The 27,766-nt window shown below is 53.6% G+C and overlaps 2 protein-coding genes across 11 annotated transcripts in view; one reads left to right on the forward strand and one right to left on the reverse strand.

Moving 5' to 3' along the window:
• Positions 1-568, forward strand: part of SPTAN1 (spectrin alpha, non-erythrocytic 1) — an 86,280-nt gene extending 85,712 nt beyond the window's left edge. For 6 of the 8 annotated variants that reach the window (XM_033192843.1, XM_033192849.1, XM_033192855.1 and 3 more), the window contains one exon: positions 121-568. In XM_033192843.1, the coding sequence (XP_033048734.1) occupies positions 121-246 (126 nt within the window). In that variant the 3' untranslated portion in view covers positions 247-568. The remainder of the gene's footprint in view (positions 1-120) is intronic. The other 2 variants (XM_033192859.1, XM_033192864.1) reach the window with 1 other exon arrangement.
• WDR34 (WD repeat domain 34) lies at positions 558-24,193 on the reverse strand. 3 transcript variants are annotated; one of them, XM_033192923.1, is made up of 10 exons: positions 23,889-24,162; positions 20,789-20,940; positions 7,596-7,844; positions 3,792-3,901; positions 3,169-3,326; positions 2,560-2,669; positions 1,992-2,159; positions 1,589-1,821; positions 1,125-1,282; positions 558-888 (listed from the first exon to the last, which is right to left on the reverse strand). In XM_033192923.1, exons 3-10 carry the CDS (start codon positions 7,677-7,679, stop codon positions 650-652), a joined length of 1,260 nt encoding a protein of 419 aa, XP_033048814.1. In that variant the 5' UTR covers positions 7,680-7,844; positions 20,789-20,940; positions 23,889-24,162; the 3' UTR covers positions 558-649. The 3 variants fall into 3 exon arrangements, with proteins under 3 accessions (XP_033048814.1, XP_033048806.1, XP_033048822.1); XM_033192915.1 differs by lacking the exon at positions 20,789-20,940 and having other exon boundaries at positions 23,889-24,193; XM_033192931.1 differs by lacking the exon at positions 20,789-20,940 and having other exon boundaries at positions 7,623-7,844.
• Between the last annotated feature and the right edge of the window lie 3,573 nt (positions 24,194-27,766).

Raw genomic sequence — 27,766 nt, forward strand, 5'->3', positions numbered from 1 at the left:
CAAACTCAGTATGGACTGAAGTCCTGGATCTGCTCGTAGCAGCAGCTCTGAGACCTGGGAGGTCAGGTTTGAAGTGGGTGCAGCTGGCTCAGACACCAGGTGCGGTCTCTTACCCCATAGAACCTGACCCGGGAACAAGCCGACTACTGCGTCTCCCACATGAAGCCCTACGTGGACGGCAAGGGCCGGGAGCTCCCCACTGCGTTTGACTACGTGGAGTTCACCCGCTCGCTCTTTGTGAACTGAGCCGCTCCCTGGGTCACCCGCCCCTTGCTGCCTGCCCCGCGTCGCCTTGCTGCATGTCTGCTCCTCTGTGCTCTCACTTTCCACTGTAACCTTAAGCCTGCTTAGCTTGGAATAAGACTTAGTAGAAAATGGTGCTTCACTAACCCGCTTCCGGTCCAGTCACAATCACTATGTCACTGTGGGGACCCAGATCCACGTCTTGAAGCAGCTGCCCTCATTCCGACTTCAGAAAATCAAAGCAGCTGGCTCTTCCCCTTGTTCTCCTGCCCTCCCCCAAATCTGTTTCATGTAAAAGACAAATAAATGATGACTTCCCCCAAAACTTTGCTTTTCTTCATTCAGCTTGTTGTCAGAAACATAAGGCTCGGCACAGCGAAGGCTTGCACCCGCCTCCCGGGACCCCTCAGGTGGCCACTTCTGCTGCCAGGCGGTCCAGGTCCTCAGCTTCCCGGGGCCCTTGTTCTGTGAACTCTGTGCTCAGCTGCCACACCTTTACTGTGCCCTGGGCATCGCCCGCAGCCAAGAGCTGAGTCTGCTGGCTGTTGAACTCCAGACAGTAGACAGGGCTTTCATCCTGGGTTTGCTTGATCAAAACTGTGGGTTTCTGGGAGCTTTTCTGGAGATCAAACAGCTGCACGTCACCTGCAAAGACAGATACATGGAGTAAGAGAAACTAGAGACCAACCACAGGGCAGGAGGAGGCTGACGCCTGGGTTCAATCCTGTCGTGTGCAGCCACGGCTGCTTTGAGTTGGGTTGCTGGAGGGAAGCTGTCCTTACCCCCATGTGCAGTCTTTCGCCAACTCAGAACCCCAGGTACAAGCAGGGGCCAGATCACCCACCCCTTAAAGAGATCCAGGCCTGGCGGCCCCTTCCTACCTTCACCAGAGGCAGCTGCAAAAACCAAGGGCCGCACTGGGGACCAGCGCACAGCAAACAGATACTTGAGGGAGAGCTGCAGCGAGGTCAGGGGAGGGGCCTGCAGCATGGAGTACAGGTGGACATGCCCGTCGGTCCCAGCGCTCAGGAAGAGATTCCTAGATAGGATGCAGGAGGCCAGGCAAGGGAATCATTGCTGGGGTCTGGGTGGTGCTGGCCCCCAACACCAGACCCCTCCTGGGCTACCAAGCTCATGAAGAGCCTCCCAGGTCCCTGAGCCTGGAGCTGGTCCTCTCATTAGACGGATGATGCCTGGGCCAACCACCAAAGACCTGGACAGGGTCTCAGGTGGGCAGAAGGCAAGCACTTGAAGCAGTTCATCATGAGGCTTAGCAGGCTAGACACCTGCAGGGCAGGGATGCCCTGGCCCCACTATGCCCCGGGCCCAGGCCTCTCCTGCCTACCTGTGGAAGGGGGAACAGCTCACAGCGTAGATGGGACCACCGTGGGGGGAGAAGGTAAACTGTGCCGGGGCCCGCAGGGGCACAGAGCTGGGCATCCGCGTGAGGGCTGCCTCTCCAGCTGCCAGGGAACACTTGAGCGGGAAGCCACCTTCCGTGCCCAGAATGAACAGCCTCGGGTCAAAGCTGGAGAAGGCCACTGCCGTGGCGCCCACCTCGGTCTCCCCCCGGGGATGCTGTGGAGAAACGGCAGCAGCAGGGTCAGAGCCAAGGGCATCAGATGGCACTGTCCCAACAGAGCCAGAGAACAGGAGGGGCGACCACAGCAAGTTGGGCCCACTGGCCACACCTTCCCGCCTTGCCCACTCTCCGGCGCAGCCAAGGCAGTTTCCGGGCGCCCGCGCACCTTCTTTAGCTTGGTGCTCCGTGGCAGTTGCTGCATGACCAGGGCGAAGCCCTCCGTGAGCTGCAGCTGGCCCGCCCCGACGCCACGCCAGAGCAGCACCTTCCCGTCGGTGGCTACACTCAGCACCTGGAAGCGGTGGCTGTGCCCAGGCTCGGGCAGCCACACCACCTGAGATGACAGTGTGCAGGGCCAGGATGGAGACAAGGGACACCTGGCCCAGGTGTTACACTCCACCCCTACCCTCCCTCTCTTCCAGGAAAAAAAGAATTTTATCAGGGAGGCCCGAGAGCCAGGCTCACCCACCAGGGGGCAGGCCCAGAGGGTTCCCAGGGCCCTCTCCAGTCCCAGAATCCCAGTGCTGCTCACTCGGTGCCTGCAGAGGAGGCTGGGAATGGCCACAGGGCCCTGGGAGTGGCTCCTGAGCAGGGTGACTCATGCTGTGGGAGCTCTGAGAATGCAGGAGGCAACTGTCCAATTGCCAACGCCCGGGTGACCTTCCTAGGAGAGTGGGTGCCCTCTCCCCAGCTCTGCCTCAGGGGCCACCCCGCCCAGCAGCCCCTGCCCTGACCTGAGACACAGGGTCTGTGTGGGTGTCATCCGTCAGGCCTGTGCGCCACAGCAGCGGGTCCTCAGGACGGCTCAGATCCCACACCAGCACCTCGCCACTGTACAGCCCTCCTGCAGGGACAGCGGGCCTGGGCAGAGGCTCAGCCCCACCCTCAGCCTGGCTTCCTGGCCAAGCACCCGCCCTGGCCCACCCACAGGGCCAGGTGGCAGAGCCACTTGGCTGGAAGTCATCCCCGCAGAGGCAGAGTCCTAGCCCCCAGCTCCCCTGCTGTACCCCAGGGAGCTTTGCCAGACACCCCTGCCCTGCACCTGGCAGCTCCCTCCAGCATTGCCTGCCCCTTACCACTGATGGCTTCCCAAGGGCACCTGCCTCTTCTGGCCTCTCCACAGCCCCCTGGCCCCGACCATGGACCCCTTCCAGACTCCTCCTCCGAGTTCCACCCCCTCAGGCCTCACCACAGATCTTCACCTGGGCTCCAGGCTGAGGGGGGTCAGGGCCTGCCTTTCTGTCTCCGGGCCAAAGGGCCCATGAAAAGCTCCCTTGTGTGCCTCTGCAGGGTGGGAAACTGAGTCCTGAGAGGAGAGGAGGCAGAGGCAGCAGGTAGCTCACCTGCAACATGGGAGGGCTGCGTGGGGTGGAAAGCCAGACACAGGACAGCGCTGGGGACCTCCACCACGGCCGACGGCTGCCGGGGACTCAGGCCTCGCCGGTCCAGGTTCCAGGCACACACGAAGGACTTAAGTGTGCTCCAGTCCCCATGGTCCAGCCTGCACACGGACACGCCTAAGCCGGCTGTGCCCCTGGGTGGGGCTCCTATCACCCACCCCACCTCTCTCCCCACTAGCCCCCGACACATTCGCTGTGTCCTTGGCACCACTCGACACTACTCTGGGTACTGAAGTGGCCCATGCTCCACTCTAGCACCCCAAGGGCATGACATTCTCTGGAAAACGGTTCCCAGGCACCAAGGATGGTCCATGCCATGCAGGATGGGGAAGCAGCGAGGGAGGCAGGCCCAGGGCCGCCAGGCGGGGGGGAGGGCGGTCCGGGCACTCAGCCCCACTGCCTGCTCTTCTCCTGCCTCTTGTCAACCCCGCCCAGGAAGCCTTAAGAAGAGACTCCCAGGACAGCCAAGCTCTTAGAACCAACTCTTCCGTGCGCAGCTACAGAGACAAGGCCCAGCGAGGGTCCTGGAGTGGCACGCTGCCCTCACCCGCCCCACTGCCACTCACCTGCCGTAGGCACAGGCCACCACAGAGCCAGTGGAGTTCCAGGAGATGCCGGTCACATGCAGACCCTGCGCTTGGGCTGGGGGGTAGCCCAGGGTATACAGACAAGACACCTGCAGAGACATCCCCAACCCTGAGTCCCAAAGCCACCAGCAGAGGGCCTCGTGCGTGCCTAACCAAAACCCCACCTAGGCCAGGCCACATTGGCCGTAGAGGCCCTCAAGTCCATCGGCCAGGCCTAGAGGAACATGTGGAGCGTTCATCCCCACATCTGTCCCAGCAGGATGCTTCCAACAGCCCAGAAGGCATGGCCTGAGAAGCAAGGCCGACCAGGCTCCTGCCCAGAGCGGCAGCTGCCCTCACAGGCGCACTCCAGTTTCCAAGCCTCAGGGGCTGTAGCAGGAAGGTAGGGATGGCTGCCAGCAGCATAAAAATGCCCAACATGGCCGAGTGCGACACTCGACAAGGGGTCAAGCAAACCATCCAACGTCACATTGTGCTACATGCACGATTTTGTGGTGGTGGTGGTGGTTAGTCGGTTGGTTTTCTTTTTTGAGACAGAGTCTCACTCTGTGGTCCAGGCTGGAGTGCAATGGTGCAATCTCCGCTCACTGCAACCTCCACCTCCCAGGTTCAAGTGATCCTCATGCCTCAGCCTCCCAAGTAGTTGGGACTACAGGCACACATCACCACACCCGGCTAATTTGTGAGTGTGTGTGTGTGTGTGTGTGTGTGTGTGTATATATATATATACACGTATTTTTTAAGAGACGGAGTCTTGCTGTGTTGCCCAGGCTGGAGTGCAGTGGTGCGATCTCAGCTCACTGCAAGCTCTGCCTCCCGGGTTCACGCCATTCTCCTGCCTCAGCCTCCCGAGTAGCTGGGACTACAGGCACCCGCCACCACGCCTGGCTAATTTTTTGTATTTTTAGTAGAGACGGGGCTTCACTGTGTTAGCCAGGATGGTCTCGATCTCCTGACCTCGTGATCCACCCGCCTCAGCCTCCCAAAGTGCTGGGATTACAGGCGTGAACCACTGCACCCAGCCTAATTTTTGTATTTTTAGCAAAGATGGGGTTTCACCATGTTGCCCAGGTTAGTCTCGAACTCCTGACCTCAGGTGATCCGCCTGCCTCGGTCTCCCAAAGTGCTGGGATGACAGGCGTGAGCCACAGTGCCCAGCTGCACACAATTTTTTGTCTAGCTCTGGCATCTCGCTTTCAGTTCCCATCCGGCCACAGCCACATGTGAGGAGGCTGACAACCAGCCTAGCCAGGGGTAGGCACCAGCTGCCCAGGAAGTAGTGTGTGCCAGGAATCCAAACAGCCTCCCAGATCCTCTGACGTTTCAGATCTGTTGACCTCATGATTCTACATAAAGAAACTATCCACTGAAGGCTGGGCGCAATGGCTCCTGTAATTTCAGCACTCTGGGAGGCTGAGGCAGGAGGATAGCTTGAGCTCAGGAGTTCAAGACCAGCGTAGGCAAGATGGTGAAACCCCGTCTCTACCAAAAATACAAAAATTAGCTGGACATGGGGGCCAGAGCCTGTAATCCCAGCTACTCAGGAAGTTGAGGTGGGAGGATCACTTGAACCCAGGAGACAGAGGTTGCACTGCTGCTCTCCAGCCTAAGCAACAGAGCAAGACCGTGTCTCAGAAAAAAAAAAAAAAAGGCCGGGCCTGGTGGCTCAACACCTGTAATCCCAGCACTTTGGGAGGCCAAGGCAGGCAGATCACGAGGTCAGGAGTTCGAGACCATCCTGGCCAACATGGTGAAACCCCATCTCTACTAAAAATACAAAACAATGAGCCAGGCGTGGTGGCAGGCACCTGTGGTCCCAGCTACTTGGGAGGCTGAGGCAGGAGAAGAGCTTGAACCTGGGAGGTGGAGGTTGCAGTGAGCTGAGATCGCGCCACTGCACTCCAGCCTGGCAACAGAGTGAGACTCCATCTCAAAAAAAAAAAAAAAAAAACTCATTTTGTAAAAAAAAAAAAAACAAACTATCCACTGGAAAGACTCCCCACTCCACAGCCACACCCCGGGCACTGCTGGAGCATGTGCAAGAGGTGCCTCTGCTGTGGAGAACAAGCTGGCAGGAGACCAGGACTAGCAACTCCACTCCTAGGTTTAGACCCAAGAGAAATGAAAACCCACGTCCACCAGACACAGGAACATGACTCACAATACCCAAAAAGGGGAACAGCTCAAATGTCCGTCAGCTGATGAGTGGCTAAATCAATGTGGTCTGTCAATGGAGCACTATGCAGCTGTGAAAAGGAACGCGGCACCAATCCAAGCCACCACGTGCATGAACCTATTATTTTCAAACAAGGCTATACAGTGGGCTAGGAGGTGGAAGGAAGCTCTTGCAGGCCTGGTCATGTTCACTTTGTTGATCTGTGTTCTGGTTCAAGAAATGTTTACACTTTGTAAAAAATCATCTCAGGAGGCTGAGGCAGGAGCATCTCAAGCCCATCTGAAGTGCAGCCTGGGCAACATAGGAAGACCCTAACTCTAAAAAAATTTTTTTGGCCAGGTGCGGTGGCTCACGCCTGTCATCACAGTACTTTGGGAGGCTGAGGCAGGCGGATCACCTGAGGTCAGTAGTTCGAAACCAGCCTGCCCAGCATGGTGAAATCCTGTCTCCACCAAAAATACAAAATTAGCCAGGTGTGGTTGCGGGTGCCTGTAATCCCAGCTACTCAGGAGGCTGAGACAGGAGAATTGCTTGGACCTGGGAGGTGGAGGTTGCAGTGAGCCAAGATCATGCCATTGCACTGATCTTGCACTGGGTGACAGAGCAAGACTCCATCTCAAAAAAAAGAAAAAGATACAAGCTCCCTCATCTCAAACCCAATGCTGTCTGCCCAACTGCCCATCAGTGTTTACAGGGTCATGACTCTGGACTGTATCCAGAGGGCAGATGACCTGGAGCATGGTAGTGAAACCAGAGAGACTGGGGTTCAAGTTCTGACTCAGCCCTTGAGCTGAGCCTTGAGCTGGGTGGCCCTGGACAAGTCACTTAGCCTCTCTCAGCCTCATCTATAAACTGAAGATTATAATAGCACTACCTCATACAGTTGTTTTTTTTGTTTGTCTTTTTTTGAGACGGAGTCTTGCTCTGTTGTCCAGGCAGGAGTGCAGTGTTATAGTCTCAGCTCACTGCAACCTCCGCCTCCCGGGTTAAAGCAATTCTCCTGCCTCAGCCTCCTGAGTAGCTGGAACTACAGGCGTGTGCCACCACGCCTGGCTAATTTTTGTATTTTTAGCAGAGACGGGGTTTCACTATGTTGGCCAGGCTGGTCTGGAACTCCGGACCTCAGGTGATCCACCCACCTTGGCCTCCCAAGTGCTGCGATGACAGGCATGAGCCACCGCGCCTGGCCTCATACAGTTATTTTGAGGAGTGAATAAGATACCACAGGAGACATTCTTAAATTGGGCCTGGCCCAAAGAAGGCCCTTGCTGCACCATACATGGGGAGGCAGAACAGCCAGGCCACCCGGGCTCCAGCCTCTGCCTCCACTGCTCACCCGCTCAGTTTTACCCTGGACGTTACTTCCACATAGGATGTCCATCTCCCTAACCGTAAAGTGGACAGAACAATACCTACCTCAAGGTCAGCAGTGAAGACTCACTGACTTATTCTTAGGGAACCTAGCCCAGTACCAGGCAGGACGTTAGAGCCTGGTGACTGCTGACTGTGACGATGACTGGCACGGCTGTTATTTGTGGGAAGGAAAACAAGGGGAGACAGAAGTGGGGCAGGGGCTCCACCCGAGGCTGCACCAGCCCATCCCCTACCATCTGCTGCTGCTCGGTCCAGTTCACCTCGAAGCCATCAAACGCGTGGCTCTGCCAGTTCTTGTTCAGCTCTCGGATGACCATCGCCTCCACTCTCTGAAGAAAGGCTGCGAGCCGAGGCACGTCGTACCGGGACAGGGGCTGCACACTGACGGGCACAGGGGCCTCCGTCTGCACCTGGGCGTCCACATGATTCCGGGCCTGGGCGGACGCGTTGGCAGTGGCAATGCTGGCCGTCTGGCAACTTTTCTGGGGGGAGGGTGAAAACAAGCATCACCACCCAGCTGTCCTCGCCCAGCCCCCGCCCAGCCCCTGCCTGCCCCTCCTGCTTGACCTCCTCCCAGGTGCGATGGGTCCCCGGCTAGGGGCCTCTCTCAGTGAGGTCTGGGTTGGAGATGGCCCCTTGACTCTCCTATGTCCCACAGTCAATCAATGCCAGCCAACCAGAGCACTGTGTCCACACCCCAGCCCCAGGGACCAATTCAGGGCTGGCCAAGGGACCCACACAGGCCAGTGAGACCCTGCCCCAGACTTTTGGTACAACAATTCGGAGGAGCCAGAGGGCTCCATTTCTGAAGATGCGGAGGGCAGGCAGAACCACGTCGGCTCACACCAGCACCCTGGCAGACACATGGTCTGATGCCCATGAACACCCCAGCTTCGCACCACCCCAGCTGCCTCCCTCAGCAGGCAGCCCTCCCAGCACCCGGGCGAGCAATGGCAGCTCCGGCATCCACTATGAGCTGCTGGGTGGGAGGCAGAGCACCGCCCCCAGAGGCCTTGCTCTCCATCCTGCCACCACGCCTACTATTCCTGGTCCCCTGCTTAGCTGTACCTGGCACAGGTACAAACATCAGAACAGGGAAGGAGAAGCCAGCCTCCCTATCTTACAGACATGCCCGATCTTCACCAAACGAAGGCTCTCTGGGCGGAAGCAATGTTGCTGCTTGAGGGGCTTTCCCCAGGTGGCCAAGGGACAATGACAAGGCCCTGGACTGCCACACTCCCTCCTTCCCATCTCAGGCAGGATTCGAGCTGGGCCAGGAGGCAAGATCGGAGGAAGGAAGGGGGCCGGACTCACCAGGACAGTTCTCTTCTGAGAACTGTAAGCCCCAGGTGCTTACACAGGGGTGGGGAGAGATGCAAAATACCAAATCCACACAGCACTGAGCACATCCAGAGGCACGAGAACAGAAGCAAACAGCCAGGGAGGCTGTCTGGATGGGACAACGAGGGTAGCCTCTTAGGGAGAAGGTATTTGAGCTGAGAGGTGAAGGACATGAAGGAGTCGGCCAAGTGGAAAGCTTCAGGAAGGAGTGTCGTGGGCCAGAATAAAATGTTATAGAGGAAAATTGCCTGAGTGCAGTGGCACACACCTGTAATCCGAGTACTCTGGGAGGCCGAGGCAAGAGGATCACTTGAGTCCAGGAGTTTGAGACCAGCCTGGGCAACAGAGAGAAACCCCGTACCTACAAAACAATTAAAAATTTGCCAGAAGCTGGGCGCAGTGGCTCACGCCTGTAATCCCAGCACTTTCGGAGGCCAAGGCAGGTGGATCACAAGGTCAGGAGTTCAAGACCAGCCTGGCCAAGATGGTGAAACCCCGTCTCTACTAAAAATACAAAATTGGCCGGGCACAGTGGCAGGCACCTGTAATCCCAATTACTCGGGAGGCTGAGGCAGGAGAATCACTTGAACCTGGGGGGCGAAGGCTGCAGTGAGCCAAGATCGTGCCACTGCACTCCAGCCTGGGTGACAGAGGGAGACTTCATCTCAAAAAAAAAAAAAAAAATTGCCAGGCATGGTGGCACATCCTGTAGTCCCCAGCTACTCAGAAGGCTAAAGTAGGAAGATTGTTTGAGCCCAGGAAGTGGAGGCTGCAGTGAGCCGTTGATTGTGCCACTGCACTCCAGCCTGGGCAACAGAGCAAGTAAAGCCCAAGACTCTGTTGGACTCTGGGAATCATGGAAAGAAGGGAATCCAGGCTGACCCTGGGATCTGCACTGAGAACCCGTGGACAGAGCATCCCCAGATGTGAGGTCACACTCAGGCAGAGAACACAGGGCAGTTCTGTGGGGCCTGCTTTGGACTCAGATGCCTCAGCCACCCACGGGGAGGCATCAAGTATTCCCAGGGGAGGTTATGAAGCTCTGGAGAGCTTCTGACCAGACATGTGACTTGAAGCCAGAGAGCTGGAGGAGGCTGCCAAGGGAGCATACACATCAAGGAATGAATGAATGGGCCAGGGGATCAGAAAGTGCATGTGCCGAGTCAAGGGGACTAAGGGATAATCTCAAACTCCGTGAAAGCCACAATTCTGACAATTCTGACCACAGTGCCACTTGGTAAGAGCTCACTTCCAGGTACTGTGCCAAGAGCTTCACCCACATCACCTCATTCCTCCTCAAAACCACCCTACAAAGTAAATCCTATCTTCATATTATTAATGTTGGCACTGGGGCACAGAGAAACTGAGGAACTCACCCAAGGTCACACAGCAAAAGGTGATTGACTTGAACCCAGGCGGCCTTGGTTTTTTTTTTTTTTGACACAGGGTCTCACTCTGTTGCCCAGGCTGGAGTGCAATGGAGCGGTCATAGCTCATTGCAATCTACCTCTGCCTCCTGGGCTCAGGCAATCCTCCCACCTCAGACTCCCAAGTAGCTGGGACTACAGGTACAAAACTACACCTGGCTGATTTTTTAAAAGAATTTTTTCGTAGAGACAGGGTCTCACCATATTATCTAGGCTTGTCTCCAACTCCTGGGCTCAAATGATCCTCCCTCCTTGGCCTCCCAAAGTACTGGGATTATAGGTGTGAGCCACTGCGCCCAGCCAACCTGACTTGCCACTAGACTGACCTCACCACAGTAAACTGCATCCCAGCCATGGTGCTCTCCCACACACGCGCGAGGCTGGGATGACCACGTGTCACTGCACTCCGCTTCAGACGCTTGGCAGATACAGCACTCCTCACAAACTGAAGAATCATGGCGCCCTGCACTGCACAAGCCTATCGGGCCATTTTCCCTGCAGCATGCGCTTAGTTCATGCCTCTGCCACATTTTGGCAATTCTCACAATATTTCAAACTTGTTCATTCTTCTATCTGTTATAGTGATTTGTGATCAGTGACTGTTTTGCAGCACCACAAATCGCACCCACGTGAGACAGTGAACTTCATCAATAAACGTTGTGTGTGATTTGACTGCTCTACTGACCAGCTGTTCCCTGTCTCTCTCTCTCTCCTTGGGCCTCCCTATTCCCTGAGACAAAACAACACTGAAAGTAAGCCAATTAGGCCAGGTGTGGTGGTTCATGCCTGTAATCCCAGCACTCTGGGAGGCCAAGGCGGGCAGATCACCTGAGGTCAGGAGTTCAAGACCAGCCTGCCCAATGTGGTGAAACCCCATCTCTACTAAAAAAATACAAAAATTGGCCGGGCATAGTGGCTCATGCCAGTAATCCCAGCACTCTGGGAGGCCAAGGCGGGTGGATCACCTGAGGTCAGGACTTCGAGACCAGCCTGGCCAACACAGCAAAACCCCATCTCTACTAAATACATAAATTAGCTGGGCATGGTGGTGTGCACCTGCAACCCCAGCTACTCAGGAGGCTGAGGCAGGAGAATCGCTTGAACCCAGCCTGGGCAACAAGAGTGACACTCTGTCTCAAAAAAAAAAAAAAAAAAAAAATTACCCAGGCATGGTAGCGGGTGCCTGTAGTCCCAACTACTTGGAAGGCTGAGCCAGGAGAATCACTTAAACCAAGAAGCGGAGGTTGCAATGAGCCGAGATCATGCCACTGCACTCTGGCCTGGGCATCAAAGTGAGACTCCATGTCAAAAAAAAAAAAAAAAAGTAAGCCAATTAATATCCCTACAGGGGCCTCTAAATGTTCAAGGGAAGGAATAGCTGCAGGTCTCTTAATTCAAAAGCTAGACATGATTAAGCTTAGTGAAGAGGGCATGTTGAAAGCTGAGACAGGCTGAAGCTAGGCCTCTTGCACCAAACAGCCAAGTTGTGAACGCAAAGTTCTTGAAGGAAACTAAAAGTGCTACTCCAGGGAACACACAAATTATAAGGAAGTGAAACAGCATACTGCTGATAGGGATAAAGTTTAGTGGCGTGGATAGAAAATCAATCCAGCCACATTTCCTTAAGACACACCACAACCCAGAGCAAGTCCCTGACTCTCTTCAACTCCATGAAGGCTGAGAGCGGTGAGGAAGCTGCAGAAGAAAAGCGTGAAGCCAGCAGAGGTTGGCTCATGAGCTTTAAGGCAAGCAGCCATCTCCATAATGTGCAAATACAAGATGAAGCAGCAAGTGCTGCTGGAGAAGCCACAGCAAGTTCTCCAGAACATCTAGCTCAGATTATTGATGAAGGTGGCCGCACTAAACAGATTTTCTTTTTTTTTTTTTTTGAGACAGAGTCTCACTCTGTCACCCAGGCTAGAGTACAGTGGTGTGATCTCGGCAACCTTCGCCTCCTGGGTTCTAGCAATTCTCGTGCCTCAGCCTCCCGAGTAGCTGGAATTACAGGTGCCTGCCACCATGCCTGGCTAATGTTTGCAATTTTTTTTTTTTTTTTTTTTGGAGACGGAGTCTCGCTCTGTCACCCAGGCTGGAGTGCAGTGGCCGGATCTCAGCTCACTGCAAGCTCCGCCTCCCGGGTTTACACCATTCTCCTGCCTCAGCCTCCCAAGCAGCTGGGACTACAGGCGCCCGCCACCTCGCCCAGCTAGTTTTTTGTATTTTTTAGTAGAGACGGGGTTTCACCGTGTTAGCCAGGATGGTCTCGATCTCCTGACCTCGTGATCCGCCCGTCTCGGCCTCCCAAAGTGCTGGGATTACAGGCTTGAGCCACCACGCCCGGCCCATGTTTGTATTTTTAATAGAGACGGGGATTCACCATGTCAGCCAGGCTGGTCTCAAACTCCTGAACTCAGGTGATCACCCCACCTGGGCCTCCCAAAGTGCTGGGATTACAGGCATGAGCCACCACACCTGGCCCAGATTTTCAAAGTAGATGAAACATTGGAAGGACATGCCATCTAGGAATTTGGAAACTAGAAAGAAGTCAATGCCTGGCTTCAAAGCTTCAAGACAGGCTGACTCTCTTGTTAGGGGATAATGCAGCTGATGACTTCAAGTAAAAGCCAAAGTTCATATATATCCAGAAAATCCTAGGGCCCTAACAAATAATGCTAAGCCAGGCACAGTGGCTCATGTCTGTAATCCCAGCACTTTGGGAGGCCAAGGAAGGTGGATTATTTTTGAGTCCAAGAGTTTGTGACCAGCCTAGGCAACATTGGGAAACCCAGTCTCTACAAAAAATGTAAAAATTAGCCAGATCAGCTGGGCACAGTGGCTCACGCCTGTAATCCCAGCAATTTGGGAAGTCCAGGTGGGCTGATCACGAGGACAGGAGTTCGAGACCAACTTGACCAACACAGTGAAACCCCATCTCTACTAAAAATACAAAAATCAGCCAGGCGTGGTGGAGCGCACCTGTAATCCCAGCTATTTGGGAGGCTGAGGCAGAAGAATCACTTGAACCCAGGAGGCAGAGGTTGCGGTGAGCTGAGATCGCACCATCATACTCCAGCCTAGGCAACAAGAGCGAAACTCTGTCTCAAAAAACAAACATTAATATGGCACCTGCAAATTTCCTGTGAATTGGTAAGAAGCCACCATTACTCTTTGTGCTCCGGGACACCTAAGTCAGCTTCCCATGGTTTGAGATCCCTTTGGGGATGAGGCCCAAGTCCATACCCTGCCACCATGCCAGGCAGTGTATGACTGGCAAGAGGGTAAGGCTCCAATAAGAAGCCCCCAGGAAGGAGTGACAGAAAGAAATGAGGCATGGGAGTCAGGATCCTCGCTTCCTAGGTCACTCTCAGAGGGGAGCGTTGAGGAAGCTGGGGCCCGAGCCAGCCTCCCACACCTAGAAAGTGTATCCAGGGACCAGGCACTATGGCTCACGCCTGTAATCCCAGCACTTTGGGAGGCCAAGGTGGGTGGATCACGAGGTCAGGAGATCAAGACCATCCTGGCCAACATGGTGAAACCCTGTCTCTACTAAAAATACAAAAAATTAGCCAGGCGTGGGGGCACACGCCTGTAATCCCAGGTACTCGGGAGGCTTAGGCAGAATTGCTTGAACCTGGGAGGTGGAGGTTGCAGTGAGCTGAGATCACACCACTGCACTCCAGCCCAGGCAACAGAGCGAGATTGTCTCAAAAAAAAAAAAAAAAAGGCCGGGCGGGGTGGCTCAAGCCTGTAATCCCAGCACTTTGGGAGGCCGAGACGGGCGGATCACGAGGTCAGGAGATCGAGACCATCCTGGCTAACACAGTGAAACCCCGTCTCTACTAAAAAATACAAAAAACTAGCCGGGCGTGGTGGTGGGCGCCTGTAGTCCCAGCTACTCGGGAGGCTGAGACAGGAGAATGGCGTAAACCCGGGAGGCGGAGCTTGCAGTGAGCTGAGATCCGGCCACTGCACTCCAGCCTGGGCGACAGAGCGAGACTCCGTCTCAAAGAAAAAAAAAAAAAAAAAGGTGTATTCAGGGGAGTACAAAGGGCTGGGCCAGACTTTACGTAATCACACCAGGACGTCCTCGGAAGGAATCAGAGAACAGTAACTACCAAAGCAAGACCAGCAGGGTCCACCCTCTTGAGAGTCTGAGGCCCCAGGGACCCTCTGCAGCCTGAAGGCCAATTCTTCCCCAAGAGAGCCTGCAGCCATGGAGAAGCCCAGAACATCAGCACTCCTGCCTCTCAGAGGAAGGAAACTGAAGACCAGAAAGGTGAGGAGATGCCTCCTGCAAAGTCCACCTGCCCCACAGGACCCCTTTTCTTGGAAAACCTCCTACCCAAGCCAAAAGCTAGGCCCCAAGCCCGACTTCTCTGACTGAATGAAAACTGAACACTGGCCGCGCACAGTGGCTCACACCTGTAATCCCAGCACTTTGGGAGGTCGAGACAGAAGGATCACTTGAGGCCAAGAGTTCGAGACCATCCTGGCCAACATGGCAAAACCCCACCTCTACTAAAAATACAAAAATTAGTCGGGCGTGGTGGCACACACCTGTAATCTCAGCTATCCGGCAGATTGAGGCAGGAGAATCACTTGAACCAGTAAGGCGGAGGTTGCAGTGAGCTGAGATCGCACCATCACACTCCAGCCTGGGCAACAGAGCCAGACTCCGTCTCAAACAAGCCCACTCCAGCAGGGGGTGCCATATGCTAGAGAATCTCCTGGGCCAGGCCAGGTCAGGCCAAGCCAGGCCCAGCCAAGCCAAGCGGGCAGGGCCAGGCATGATGGCTCAGGCATGTAATCCTAGCCCTTTGGGAGGCTAAGGCAGGCAGATCATTTGAGGCCAGGAGTTCGAGACCAGCCTGACCAAAATGGTGAAGCGCTCTCTCTACAAAAAATACAAAAAAAAAAAAAAGAAGAAAGAAAAATTAGCGAAGTCTGTTGGCAGGCAACTGTAATCACAGCTACTAGGGAGGCTGAGGTGGAAAGATCGCTTGAACCTAGGAGGTGTAGGTTGCAGTAAGCCAAGATTGTGCCACTGCACTACAGCCTGGGCGACAGAGGGAGACTCCGTTTCAAAAAAAGAGAGAGAGAGAGAGAATCTGCTGGGCCGGAAGCTACAGCCAGTCCAGAAAAGGCACTCACTTAGAGCCCCAGAGGTAGGCAGCTAGGTGAATTCAGAAGAGGGATGCAGCAGAGGCCTGCCAGGGTGTGAAAGCACACAAGAAACCATTCAATTCAGCATTTCCTAGGCACCTCCGGGACATGGAAAACTACAGGAGACTCACCCCTGCCCTCAAGGAGCTAAATCAAGGGAGACAAACCTGAATGTTAAAAATGCACCCCACTGGGAAACAGTTCAATAGATCGCAGTGAGGATTGCCCACTGGAATTATGCTTGATGCCTCTGAACTGCACACTTTTAAAAACGCTTAAAACGGCCCAGACATGGTGGTTCACAGCTTTAATTTCAGCACTTTGGGAGCCTGAGTGGGAGGCTCACGTGAGGCCAGGAGTTCAATACCAGCTGGGTAACAAAGCAAGACCTCTGACTCTACAGAAATTTTCCAGATTAGCCAGGTGTGATGGTGTGCACCTGTAATTCTATCTACTCAGGAGACGGAGGTGGGAGGATTGCTTAAGCTCAAGAGTTTAAGGGTGCAGTGAGCTTTGATCACATCATTGCATTCCAGGCTGGGAGACAGAACTAGACCACCAGCACTTTGGGAGGCCGAGGTGGGAAGATCATTTCAGGTCAGGAGTTCGAGACCAGCCTGGCCAACATGGTGAAACCCCATCTCTACTAAAAATACAAAAAATAGCCAGGCCTAGTGGGACACGCCTCTAATTCCAGCTACTGGGGAGGCTGAGGTGGGAGAATTGCTTGAACTCAGAAGGCAGAGACTGCAGTGAGCCGAGATTGCACCACTGCACTCCAGCCTAGGGAAGACAGTGAGATTCCATCTCAAAAAAAAAAAAAAAAAAACTGGGCCAGTGCAGTGGCTCACACCTGTAATCCCAGTACTTTGGGAGGCTGAGGCAGGCGGATCACAAGGTCAGGAGTTCAAGACCAGCCTGACCAACATGGTGAAACCCCATCTCTACTAAAACTACAAAAATTAGCTGGGCGTGGTGGTATGTGCCTGTAATCCCAGCTACTCAGGAGGCTGAGGCAGGAGAATTGCTTGAACCTGGGAGATAGAGGTTGCAGTGAGCTGAGATTGTACCATTGCACTCCAGCCTGGATGACAGAGTGAGACTCTGTCTCAAAAACAAGTAATTTTTTTTTTTAAGTAACTCTACTGGAAAGCAGCTGGATTAAACTAGTGGTTCTAGTGGTTCTCAAACTTTGCTATGCATTAGAATCATTTAGGGAGATTTTATAAAACCAGATTCCCAGGTCATACCACATGCAAAGTTAGCCACAGTAACTGCAAGTAGAACCCAGGAGTTCACATTTTTCTTTTTTTTTTTTTTGAGACGGAGTCTCGCTCTGTCGCCCAGGCTGGAGTGCAGTGACCGGATCTCAGCTCACTGCAAGCTCCGCCTCCCGGGTTTACCACTCCTGTCTCAGCTCCCAGCCTCCCGAGTAGCTGGGACTACAGGCGCCCGCCACCTCGCCCGGCTAGTTTTTTGTATTTTTTAGTAGAGACGGGGTTTCACCATGTTAGCCAGGATGGTCTCGATCTCCTGACCTCGTGATCCGCCCGACTCGGCCTCCCAAAGTGCTGGGATTACAGGCTTGAGCCACCCCGCCCGGCCTTCTTTTTTTTTTTTTTTTGAGACGGAGTCTGGCTCTGTAGCCCAGGCTGAAGTGCAGTGACGCGATCTCGGCTCACTGCAAGCTCCGCCTCCCAGGTTTACGCCATTCTCCTGCCTCAGCCTCCCGAGTAGCTGGGACTACAGGCGCCGCCACCTCGCCCGGCTAGTTTTTTGTATTTTTTTTTTTTTTCTTTTTTTTTTTTTGAGACGGAGTCTCGCTCTGTCGCCCGGGCTGGAGTGCAGTGGCCGGATCTCAGCTCACTGCAAGCTCCGCCTTCCGGGTTCACGCCATTCTCCTGCCTCAGCCTCCCGAGTAGCTGGGACTATAGGCGCCCGCCACGTCGCCCGGCTAGTTTTTTGTATTTTTTAGTAGAGACGGGGTTTCACAGTGTTAACCAGGATGGTCTCGATCTCCTGACCTCGTGATCCGCCCGTCTCGGCCTCCCAGTGCTGGGATTACAGGCTTGAGCCACCGCGCCCGGCCTTGTTTTTTTGTATTTTTTAATAGAGACGGGGTTTCACCGTGTAGGCCAGGATGATCTCGATCTCCTGACCTCGTGATCCACCCGTCTCAGCCTCCCAAAGTGCTGGGATTACAGGCTTGAGCCATCGCGCCCGGCCGGAGTTCACATTTTTCAACACTTTCCAGGGCATTCCACTGTTGACTACCTTTGAGAAGAGGGATGAGGTACCCCTCAGCTGAGACCAGCGGGGCCAGTCACTGACACTCAGAAACTCCACGCGAACAGCACTGGCTTTCACTTGGCTTTCTGGTCAACAGTCCCATTCAATCCCATAAGAAGTATCCTAACAATTGCACTTCACAGAAGAGAGACTGCGTTACTAGTCCAGGGCCAAGCCACTAATAAAAAAGATCTGCACCCTCAAACTCAGATCGAAAATTAAGGTCCAGGACACCGTCCCTCTAAACAGATAGGGATGTGGCAAGAAAAGTTAAGTCAGGCCAAAAACTACAAATATATAAAAATATATATATATATAATATATACATAAATATATTATAATTATATATATATGTATTTTTTAAGACAGGGTCTCACTCTGTCACTCAGGCTGGAATGCAGTGGCGTGATTTTGGCTCACCGCAACTTTCACCTCCTGGGTTCAAGCGATTCTCCTGCCTCAGCCTCCCGAGTAGCCACCACGCCCGGCTAATTTTGTATTTTTAGTAGAGACGGGGTTTCTCCATGTTGGTCAGGCTGGTCTTCAACTACCAGTCGACCTCAGGTAATCTGCCCACCTCGGCCTCACAAACTGCTGGGATTATAGGCGTGAACCACCGCGTCCAGTCCCATTTTTGTATTTTTAGTAGAGATGGGGTTTCACCATGTTGGCCAGGCTGGTCTCGAACTCCTGACCTCAGGTGATCCACCCGCCTCAGCCTCTCAAAGTGCTGGGATTACAGGTACCACGCCAGCCCATAGATTACTTCCACAAAGAAGAAAAAGTTAACTCAAAAAGCACCAGGCGGCAGTGGCGCAGTGGTCACCATGACAGCTGAGGGGCTGGGCGTGGTTCTGCCAGGCTAGGAGCACACCCAGCACCCAGAATCTCAGTGGTCGCTGCTTCAGCACAGCCTGTGCCATGGTCACCTCTGCCCCCTCCTCGGAGCATGTCGGGAAGCTGCATGAGATCTTTCACGGTCTCCAGGAAGGCCTACAAGGGGTGCCCAAGTGGCTGCTGGATGCAGTGGGGACCAAAGAGAAGCTGATCAGAGATTTTGATGAAAAGTAACAGGAAGGAAATAAAAAGCTGACAGAGATGGAGGAGGAACTACATTATGCCCCTCTATCTTTCCATAACCCTATGATGTCTAAGCTTCAAAACTACCAGAAGGGCCGGGGGTAGTAGCTGACACCTGTAATCCCAGCACTTTAGGAGGCTGAGGTGGGCAGATCACTTGAGGTCAGGAGTTCAAGACCAGCTTGACCAACATGGTGAAACCCCGTCTCTACTGAAAATACAAACATTAACCAGCCGTTGTGGCGCGCAGCTGTAGTTTCACCTTCTCAGGAGGCTGAGGCAGGAGATCACTTGAAACCAGGAGGTGGAGGTTGCAGTGAGCTGAGATCGCACCACTGCACTTCAGCCTGGGCAACAGAGCGAGACTCCATCTCAAACACACAAAAAGAAAGTACCAAGAGTAGCCCAGGCGAGGTGGTTCAGGCTTGTAATATCTATACCTTGGGAGGCCGAGGCAGGGGGATGACTTGAGGCCAGGAGTTTGAGACCAGCCTGGCCAACATGGTGAAAGGTCAGGAGTTCAAAACCAACCTGGCCAATATGGCGAAACCCCATCCCTACTAAAAATAAAAAAATAAAAAATGGGCTGAGCACAGTGGCTAACACCTGTAATCCACAGTGGCTAACAGCACTTTGGGTGGCTGAGGCAGGCTGATCACGAGGTCAGGAAATCAAGACTATCCTGGCTAACACGGTGAAACCCCACCTCTACTAAAAAAACCAAAAAAATTAGCCAGGCGTGCTGGCATGCCCCTGTAGTTCCAGATACTTGGGAGCCTGAGGCAGGAAAATCACTTGAACCCGGGAGGGAGAGGTTGCAGTGAGCCAAGCTCGTGCCACTGCACTCCAGCCTGGGCAACAGAGTGAGATTCTGTCTCAAAAAAAAAAAAAAAAAAAAAAAAAAAATTAGCCATGCATAGTGGCTCATGCCTATAACCCCAGCCACTCGGGAGGCTGAGGCAGGAGAATTGCTTGAAGTCGGAGGCAGAAGTTGCAGTGAGCTGAGATCACGCCATTGCACTCCAGCCTAGGCCACAGAGTGAGACTGTGTCTCAAAAAAAAGGCCAGGCGGGGCACGGTGGCTCACGCCTATAATCCCAGCACTTTGGGAGGCTGAGGCAGGCGGATCACGAGGTCAGGAGATCGAGAGCATCCTGGCCAACACGGTGAAACCCTGTCTCTACTAAAAATATAAAAAATTAGCCGGCCATGGTGGTAGGCACCTGTAGTCTCAGCTACTTAGGAGGCTGAGGCAGGAGAATGGCATGCACCCGGGAGGCAGAGCTTGCAGTGAGCCGAGACTGCGCCACTGCCCTCCAGCCTGGGCAACAGAGTGAAACTACGCCTCAAAAAAAAAAAAAAAAATGGCTGGGCGTGGTGGTTCATGCCTGTACTCTCACCACTCTGGGCCGAGGCGGGCAGATCACGAGGTTAGATCACGAGGTCCGGAGTTCAAGACTCGCCTGGCCAACATAGTGAAACCCCATCTCTACTAAAAATACAAAGATTAGCTGGGCATGGTGGCACGTGCCTGTAGTCCCAGCTACTCTGGAGGCTTAGGCAGAAGAATCACTTGAACCCGGGAGGCGGAGGTTGTGTGGAGCCGAGATCGTGCCACTGCACTCCAGCCTGGGCAACAGAGCAAGACTCCGTCTCAAAAAAAAAAAAAAAAAATACAAAAATTAGCTGGGCGTGGTGGTACATGCCTGTAGTCTCAGCTCAGAACTGAGGCTGAGGCAGGAGAATCGCATGAACCCAGGAGGCGGAGGCTGCAGTGAGCCGAGATGGCACCACTGCACTCCAGCCTGGCAACAGCCTCCATCTCACAAAAAAAAAATTTAAAAATTAGCTGGGCAGTGGCATGTGTCTGTAATCCCTGCTACACAGGAGGCTGAGGCAAGGGGATGGCTTGAGCCTGGAAGTTGGAGGTTGCAGTGAGCCAAGATGACACTACTGCACTCCTACCTGGGAGACAGAGCAAGACCCTGTGGTTGGATGGACGGATGGACGGATGGATGGATGGAAGGAAGGAAGGGAGGGAGGGAGGAAAGGAGGGAGAGAGGGGAAGGGAAGAGAAGAGTGGGAAAGGGACAACAGAAAGGGAAGGGATGAAAAAAGTAACTTACCTTTTTCTGGCCCTTGAAACATTCTTACAATATAAAAGAATCTCCTTAGGTAAGAGAGCTGGCAGTGTTTCAAGTGAACCATCCTCACAGATGAAAGCCTTCACACCCAAGTATTAGAATCATTTTCTTGGAATTCTACAGGTTAAAGCTATCTACAAGAAAATTAACCAGACTCAATCTCATTCTATTAGAAAAAAAAAAAAAAAACAACAGTATTAAACTGAATCAATGATTCCTAGAGTCTACTTTTTTATTTTTATTATTATTTTTTATATACAGAGTCTGTCACCCAGGCTGGAGTGCAGTGGCACAATCTCGGCTCACTGCAACCTTCGCCTCCCAGGTTCAAGAGGTTCTCCCACCTCAGCCTCCAGAGGAGCTGGGATTACAGGCGGGCACCACCACATCCGGCTAATTTTTGGTATTTTCAGTAGAGATGGGGTTTCACCATGTTGGCCAGGTTGGTCTCCAACTCCTGACCTCAGGTGATCCACCAGCCTCAGCCTCCCAAAGTGCTGGGATTACAGGTGTGAGACATCACGCCCAGTCCCAACCTAGAGTCTTCTAAAAATGTTCAGCAAGGCCGGGCGCGGTGGCTCACGCCTGTAATCCCAGCACTTTGGGAGGCTGAGGTGGGCGGATCACAAGGTCAGAAGACCAAGACCATCCAGGCCAACACGGTGAAACCCCATCTCTACTAAAAATACAAAAAATTGGCCAGGCGTGGTGGCGGGTACCTGTAGTCCCAGCTACTCAGGAGACTGAGGCAGGAGAATGGCATGAACCCAGGAGGCGGAGCTTGCAGTGAGCAGAGATCGCGCCACTGCACTCCAGCCTGGGCGACAGAGACTCCGTTTCAAAAAAAAAAACAAAAAACAAAAACAAAATGTTCAGCAAGAGCTATTCTGAGTACTGCTTAAAATCCAGTGCATCTGAATCATCAGCTGACCTGCGATAAGGATAGACAGTTAACTAAACCACCCAGTGCCCTGGCTTTCCCTGAGAACTGTTCCCATGCAGCACAGCAAAGTGGGGAGTGCTTGCAAGCCAGATCAGATCCTGGCTTCAGCTGTGCAGACTTGTAGGCCTAAGGTAAGAAATCTGTCCTCAAGATAAGACTTCATGGAAACCTCACTGGCCTTGGGGAAGATCTGGGCTCTCTGCAGGTTCATGCAGCAAGCTAAGCCTCAGTATTCTCTTCTGGGACATGTGCAGCACCCAATGCTGCTCATCTTCAGAGGAAAAGCATAAGTCCTTACAATACTCTGAGAGGCCCCACCTGACCTGACTTTCCTCACATTATCCTCTCTGACCTCACCTGGGACCACTCTTCCCAATCCTTCACTCCTCTCCAGGCCCATCTGCCTCCTCAAACAGATTTGTCCTACGGCCTCTGCACTGACCTTTTTTTCCCCCTATAGAGTCAGGGTCTCTCACTGTGTTACCCAGGCTGGAACACAGTGGTGCAATCATAGCTCACTGTACCTTTGAACTCCTGGGCTCAAGGGATCCTCCCGCCTCAGCTGCTCAAGTAGCTGGGACTACAGCCACAATGCCACGGCACCCTACTTTGCACTTGACTTTTCATCTCCCTTGATGACTACCCCAGGTATCCACTTAGCCCACGCTCACTCCTCCAAATCTTTGCTAAAATGTCATCCTCTCACTGTAGTCCACCCGGCAAACCACCCTCTCAATCCCCAACCCAGTCCTTCCAATCTCTCAGCTTTTTCCTTTTGTCCACGGCACTATTCATCTTCTAACACACTGCATAATGTACTTATTAAATATACGTTAATATTACAGCCCCTGCCACTGCCCATGTAAGCTCCAGGAGGGACAGATGTCTGTCTTCTTTTCTGATGAGTCCCCAACCCTTGAACAGCTCCTGGCACACGGCAGGTACTGAAAGTCCGCACGGACCCCTTGGGAGAGGCCTTGAGCAAGCAGCAGCCCCGCCCTTCATCTCATCAGAGCACTTCCTTTTGTGCGCGTTTGATTAAACACCTGGAAAACTGGCTTGGCTAGAATTTACGATGCAGTTTGATCATTTAAAAGTTAGCCTGGGCCGGGCGCGGTGGCTCAAGCCTGTAATCCCAGCACTTTGGGAGGCCGAGACGGGCGGATCACGAGGTCAGGAGATCGAGACCATCCTGGCTAACACGGTGAAACCCCGTCTCTACTAAAAATACAAAAACTAGCCGGGCAAGGTGGCGGCCGCCTGTAGTCCCAGCTCCTCGGGAGGCTGAGGCAGGAGAATGGCGGAAACCCGGGAGGCGGAGCTTGCAGTGAGCTGAGATCTGGCCACTGCACTCCAGTCCGGGGGACAGAGCGAGACTCCGCCTCAAAAAAAAAAAAAAAAAAAAAAAAGTTAGCCTGGGCCGGGCGCGGTGGCTCACGCCTGTAATCCCAGCACTTTGGGAGGCCGAAGCGGGCGGATTACGATGTCAGGAGATCGAGACCATCCAGACTAACACGGTGAAACCCCGTCTCCACTAAAAAATACAAAAAAAAATTAGCCGGGCGTGCTGGCGAGCGCCTGTAATCCCAGCTACTTGGGAGGCTGGGGCAGGTGAATGGCGTAAACCCGGGAGGCGGAGTTTACAGCGAGCCGAGATAGGGACAGCTTAAGCCCAGGAATTGGAGACCAGCCAGGGAAACACAGGGAGACCCCATCTCTATAATAAATAAACAAACAGCCGCCGTGGTGGCGCGCGCCTTAAGTCTCAGCTACTCTGGATGCGCAGGTGGGAGGATCAGCTTGTGCACCGGAGGCTGAGACTGCCGTGAGCCCAGATCGCACCACTGCACTCCAGCCTAGGCGACAGAGCGAGACCCTGTCTCAAACGAAACAAAACTAAAAAAAAAGTTGTTTTAAATGCTTAAAAACTGCACTTCACACAAAATCCTTCAAACCTGGGTTCCTTGGAGGTGTTTGTTTTTCCACTTTTTGTTGTTAAAAAATGAGCCAAGAGCATCCTCCGGGTCAGTTTATGTGGAATCAACTGTAAAGCAAACGGGACGCCCGAACCCGCCCGGTGGCCGCGCTGCGTCCGCGCCTTCCCGCCCGCGTCTCTACGCGCTGGGCCCGCGCCCTCACCGTCTCCTCGCGGATGCCCTGGACGGCCCTCCACTGCGAGGGCACGGACGCCACACCCAGGGTCTCGTCCTGCAGTGGCCCTGGCCGCCCTGGCCCCGGGCTGCTCGCAACCCCGCCAGTCGCCAGCACCGCAACACCCGCGCTACCAGCCGACTCCAGTGGCCGGGACTGCGCGCGGGTTGCCGTGGAGACGGTTCCGCCCTCTCGTGCCGACGCACTCAGGCGCGACCTCCGCCCCTACGCAGCCTTGAGCGGAAAACGGGGAACGTGAGGCTGGCGGCGCCATGTTTGAATTGGTCGCAGCGCCACCTGCAAGGCCTGGAAGAAAGAAAAGTAATGATTCTTCTCCGCCAGAGAAAGAAGCATGACCGGTTTTGCATACACTGTCCCAAGAAAAAGTAGGCTCGAGGAAGGCCTGACTACTCCTAGGCGAGGAAAACGGCGGAAGGTGAGGCATTGGTGCCAGGTTCAAAGATGGCGCTGAGCGGCCAAGCGCAGAGGCCAGGCGAGGGCGGGAGCCTGCGGCCGTGGCGGGCCCGCGAGTTCTGGGCCTTGGGGGCGCAGATCTGGCTGAGCAACTGATGCTTCCAGAAGATCCGAGAACCGCGCCACTCGAACAGGCTGTCACCTCGAAGCCAAGTGGTCTCCCTTTGATCCTCAGTCTCTGTCTCAATAGAATGATGATGAAAAATATCCCTACGGAGATTAAATGTGGTTGAAAAGCTGGGAGGTCCATGCCGGGCGCGGTGGCTCACACCTGTAATCCCAGCACTTTGGGAACCCGAGGCGGGCGGATCACGAGGTTAGGAGATCGAGACCAGCCCGACCAACAACATGATGAAACCCCGTCTCTACTAAAAATACAAAAATTAGCCGGGTGTGGTGATGCAGGCCTGTAATCCCAGCTACTCAAGAGACGAAGGCAGGAGAATCGCTTGAACCCGGGAGGCGGAGGTTGCAGTGAGCCGAATCGCCCCACTGCAGTCCAGCCTGGGCAACGGAGTGAGACGTCACCTCAAAAAAAAAACAAGAAAAGAAAAGAAAAGCTGGGAGGCCCAAATGAGGTCTTCTACAGAAAAATGCTTATTAAATCGAAATTAATGGCCGGGCGCGGTGGCTCAAGCCTCTAATCCTAGCACTTTGGGAGGCCGAGACGGGCGGATCACGAGGTCAGGAGATCGAGACCATCCTGACTAACACGGTGAAACCCCGTCTCTACTAAAAACTACAAAAAACTAGCCGGGCGAGGTGGCGGCGCCTGTAGTCCCCGCTACTCGGGAGCTGAGGCAGGAGAATGGCGTGAACCCGGAGGCGGAGCTTGCAGTGAGCTGAGATCCGGCCACAGCACTCCAGCCTGGGTGACAGTGCGAGACTTCCATCTCAAAAAAAAAAAAAAAAAAAATCGAAATTAAAAGCAAATAACCAAATAATGTGCCTACTGTATGTCGGGCAAAAGTCCAGAACCTCGGCCGGGCGCGGTGGCTCAGCCTGTAATCCCAGCACTTTGGTAGGCCGAGACGGGCGGATCACGAGGTCAGGAGATCGAGACCATCCTGGCTAACACGTGAAACCCCGTCTCTACTAAAAAAATACAAAAACTACCGGGTGCGGTGGCAGGCGCCTGTAGTCCCAGCTACTCGGGAGGCTGAGGCAGGAGAATGGCGTGAACCCGGGAGGCGGAGCTTGCAGTGAGCTGAGATCCGGCCACTGCACTCCAGCCTGGGCGACAGAGCGAGACTCCGTCTCAAAAAAAAAAAAAAAAAAAAAGTCAGCCGGCGCGGTGGCTCAAGCCTGTAATCCCAGCACTTTGGGAGGCTGAGACGGCGGATCACGAGGTCAGGAGATCGAGACCATCCTGGCGAACACGGTGAAACCCCGTCTCTATAAAAATACAAAAACTAGCCGGCGAGGAGGCGGGCGCCTGTAGTCCCAGCTACTCGGGAGGCTGAGGCAGAGAATGGCGTAAACCGGGAGGCAGAGCTTGCAGTGAGCTGAGATCCGGCCACTGCACTCCAGTCCGGCGACAGAGCGAGACTCCGCCTCAAAAAAAAAAAAAAAAAAAAAGTCCAGAACCTCTCATTAAATTCTCACCCTGAGAAGGAATTACTTTTTTTTTTTTTTTGTATTTTTTAGTAGAGACGGGGTTTCACCATGTTAGCCAGGATGGTCTCGATCTCCTGACCTCGTGATTCACCTACCTCAGCCTCCCAAAGTGCTGGGATTACAGGCGTGAGTCACCGGCCCGGCCAGGAATTGCTTTTGATACAGTATTAGGTCGTTCTGCCATTCCCCACGCCCCACCGCAATTAAAAAACACTGGAGATTCTGACCTGAGGACTAAAACAATAAAAATAAATAATAGGCCGGGCGCGGTGGCTCAAGCCTGTAATCCCAGCACTTTGGGAGCCCGAGACGGGCGGATCACGAGGTCAGGAGATCGAGACCATCCTGGCTAACACGGTGAAACCCCGTCTCTACTAAAAATAAAAAAAACTAGCTGGGCGAGGTGGCGGGGCCTGTAGTCCCAGCGACTGGGGAGGCTGAGGCAGGAGAATGGTGTGAACCCGGGAGGCGGAGCTTGCAGTGAGCTGAGATCTGGCCACTGCACTCCAGCCTGGGTGACAGAGCGAGACTCCGTCTCAAAATAAATAAATAAGTAAAAATAAATAAATAAATAAATAAATAATAAACAAATAGACTGGGTGCGGTGGTTCACACCTGTAATCCCGGTACTTAGAGAGGCCAAGGCAGGAGGATCGCTTGAAGCCAGGGGTTGGAAACCATCCCGAGCAACATAGTGAGAGCCCGTCTCTACCAAAAAAAAGTTTCAAAACTTAGCTGGACATGGTGGCACATGGCTGTAGTCCCACCTACTCGGCAGGCTGAGCTGTAAGGATCCCTCGAGTCCAGGAGTTTGAGGCTGCGGTGAGCTATGATTACACCACTACACTACAGCCTGAGAGATAGAGCAAGACCCTATCTCTAAAAAAATAATAATAAGCCAAACAAGATGGCCAGCACTTTGGAAGGCCAAGGCAAGAGGATCACTTGAGCCCAGCAGTTTGAGAACTGCCTGGGCAACATAGCAAGACTCCGTATCTACAAAAAATTTAAAAATTAGCCAGGCATGGTGGCACACACCTGTAGTCCCAGCTGCTCCAGAGGCCAGGGTGAGAGGATCCCTGGAGTCAGGGAAGTTGAGGCTGCAGAGAGCCCTGATTGAACCACAGTGTGCTTCAGCCTGGACAAGAGAGTGAGACCCTGTCTCAAAATAATAATAATAATAACAAAATAATAAAATTTTTAAAATTCTAAAAAATTATCTGGAAAGATAAATGCTACTTTTTCTTTTTCTTTTTTTTTTTTTTTTTGACACAGAGCCTCATTTTGTCACCAAGCCGGAGTGCGGTGGTGTGATCTCGGCTCACAGCAACCTCCACTCCCCAGTTCAAGCGATTCTCATGCCTCAGCCTCCCAAGTAGCTGGGATTACAGGCACATGCCACCACACCAGGCTAATTTTTGTAGTTTTAATAGAGAAGGTCTGGAACTCCTGACCTCAAATGATCTGCCCGCCTTGGCCTGCCAAAGTGCTGGGATTACAGGCATGAGCCACTGCGCCCAGCCTGTTTGGTTTTTTTGCGACAGAGTCTTGCTTTGTCGTCCAGGCTGGCGTGCAGTGGCACTATCTCGGCTCATTACAACCTCCGCCTCCCAGGCTCATGTGATTTTCCTGCCTCAGCCTCTCTAGATGCTGGGATTACAGGCACCCACCACAGCGCCTGGCCAATTTTTTGTATTTTTAGTCGAGATGGGGTTTCACCATGTTGGCCATGCTGCTTTGAAACTCCTGACCTCAGGTGATCCACCTCACCTGGC

This window comes from Trachypithecus francoisi, unplaced genomic scaffold, assembly GCF_009764315.1.
Source record: "Trachypithecus francoisi isolate TF-2019V2 unplaced genomic scaffold, Tfra_2.0 Contig01585, whole genome shotgun sequence".
NCBI lineage: Eukaryota > Metazoa > Chordata > Mammalia > Primates > Cercopithecidae > Trachypithecus > Trachypithecus francoisi.

What these genes read in the sequence shown, in the direction of transcription:
- WDR34 (XM_033192915.1), bottom strand. Translation starts at nt 7,679, where the DNA reads ATGGTCATCCGAGAGCTGAACAAGAACTGGCAGAGCCACGCGTTTGAT. An exon ending in GGAGCACCAAGCTAAAGAAG is followed by an intron (nt 1,822 to 1,991) that starts GTGCGCGGGCGC and finishes GTTTCTCCACAG; the next exon opens with CATCCCCGGGGGGAGACCGA. An exon ending in TGCAGCTGCCTCTGGTGAAG is followed by an intron (nt 889 to 1,124) that starts GTAGGAAGGGGC and finishes CTGTCTTTGCAG; the next exon opens with GTGACGTGCAGCTGTTTGAT.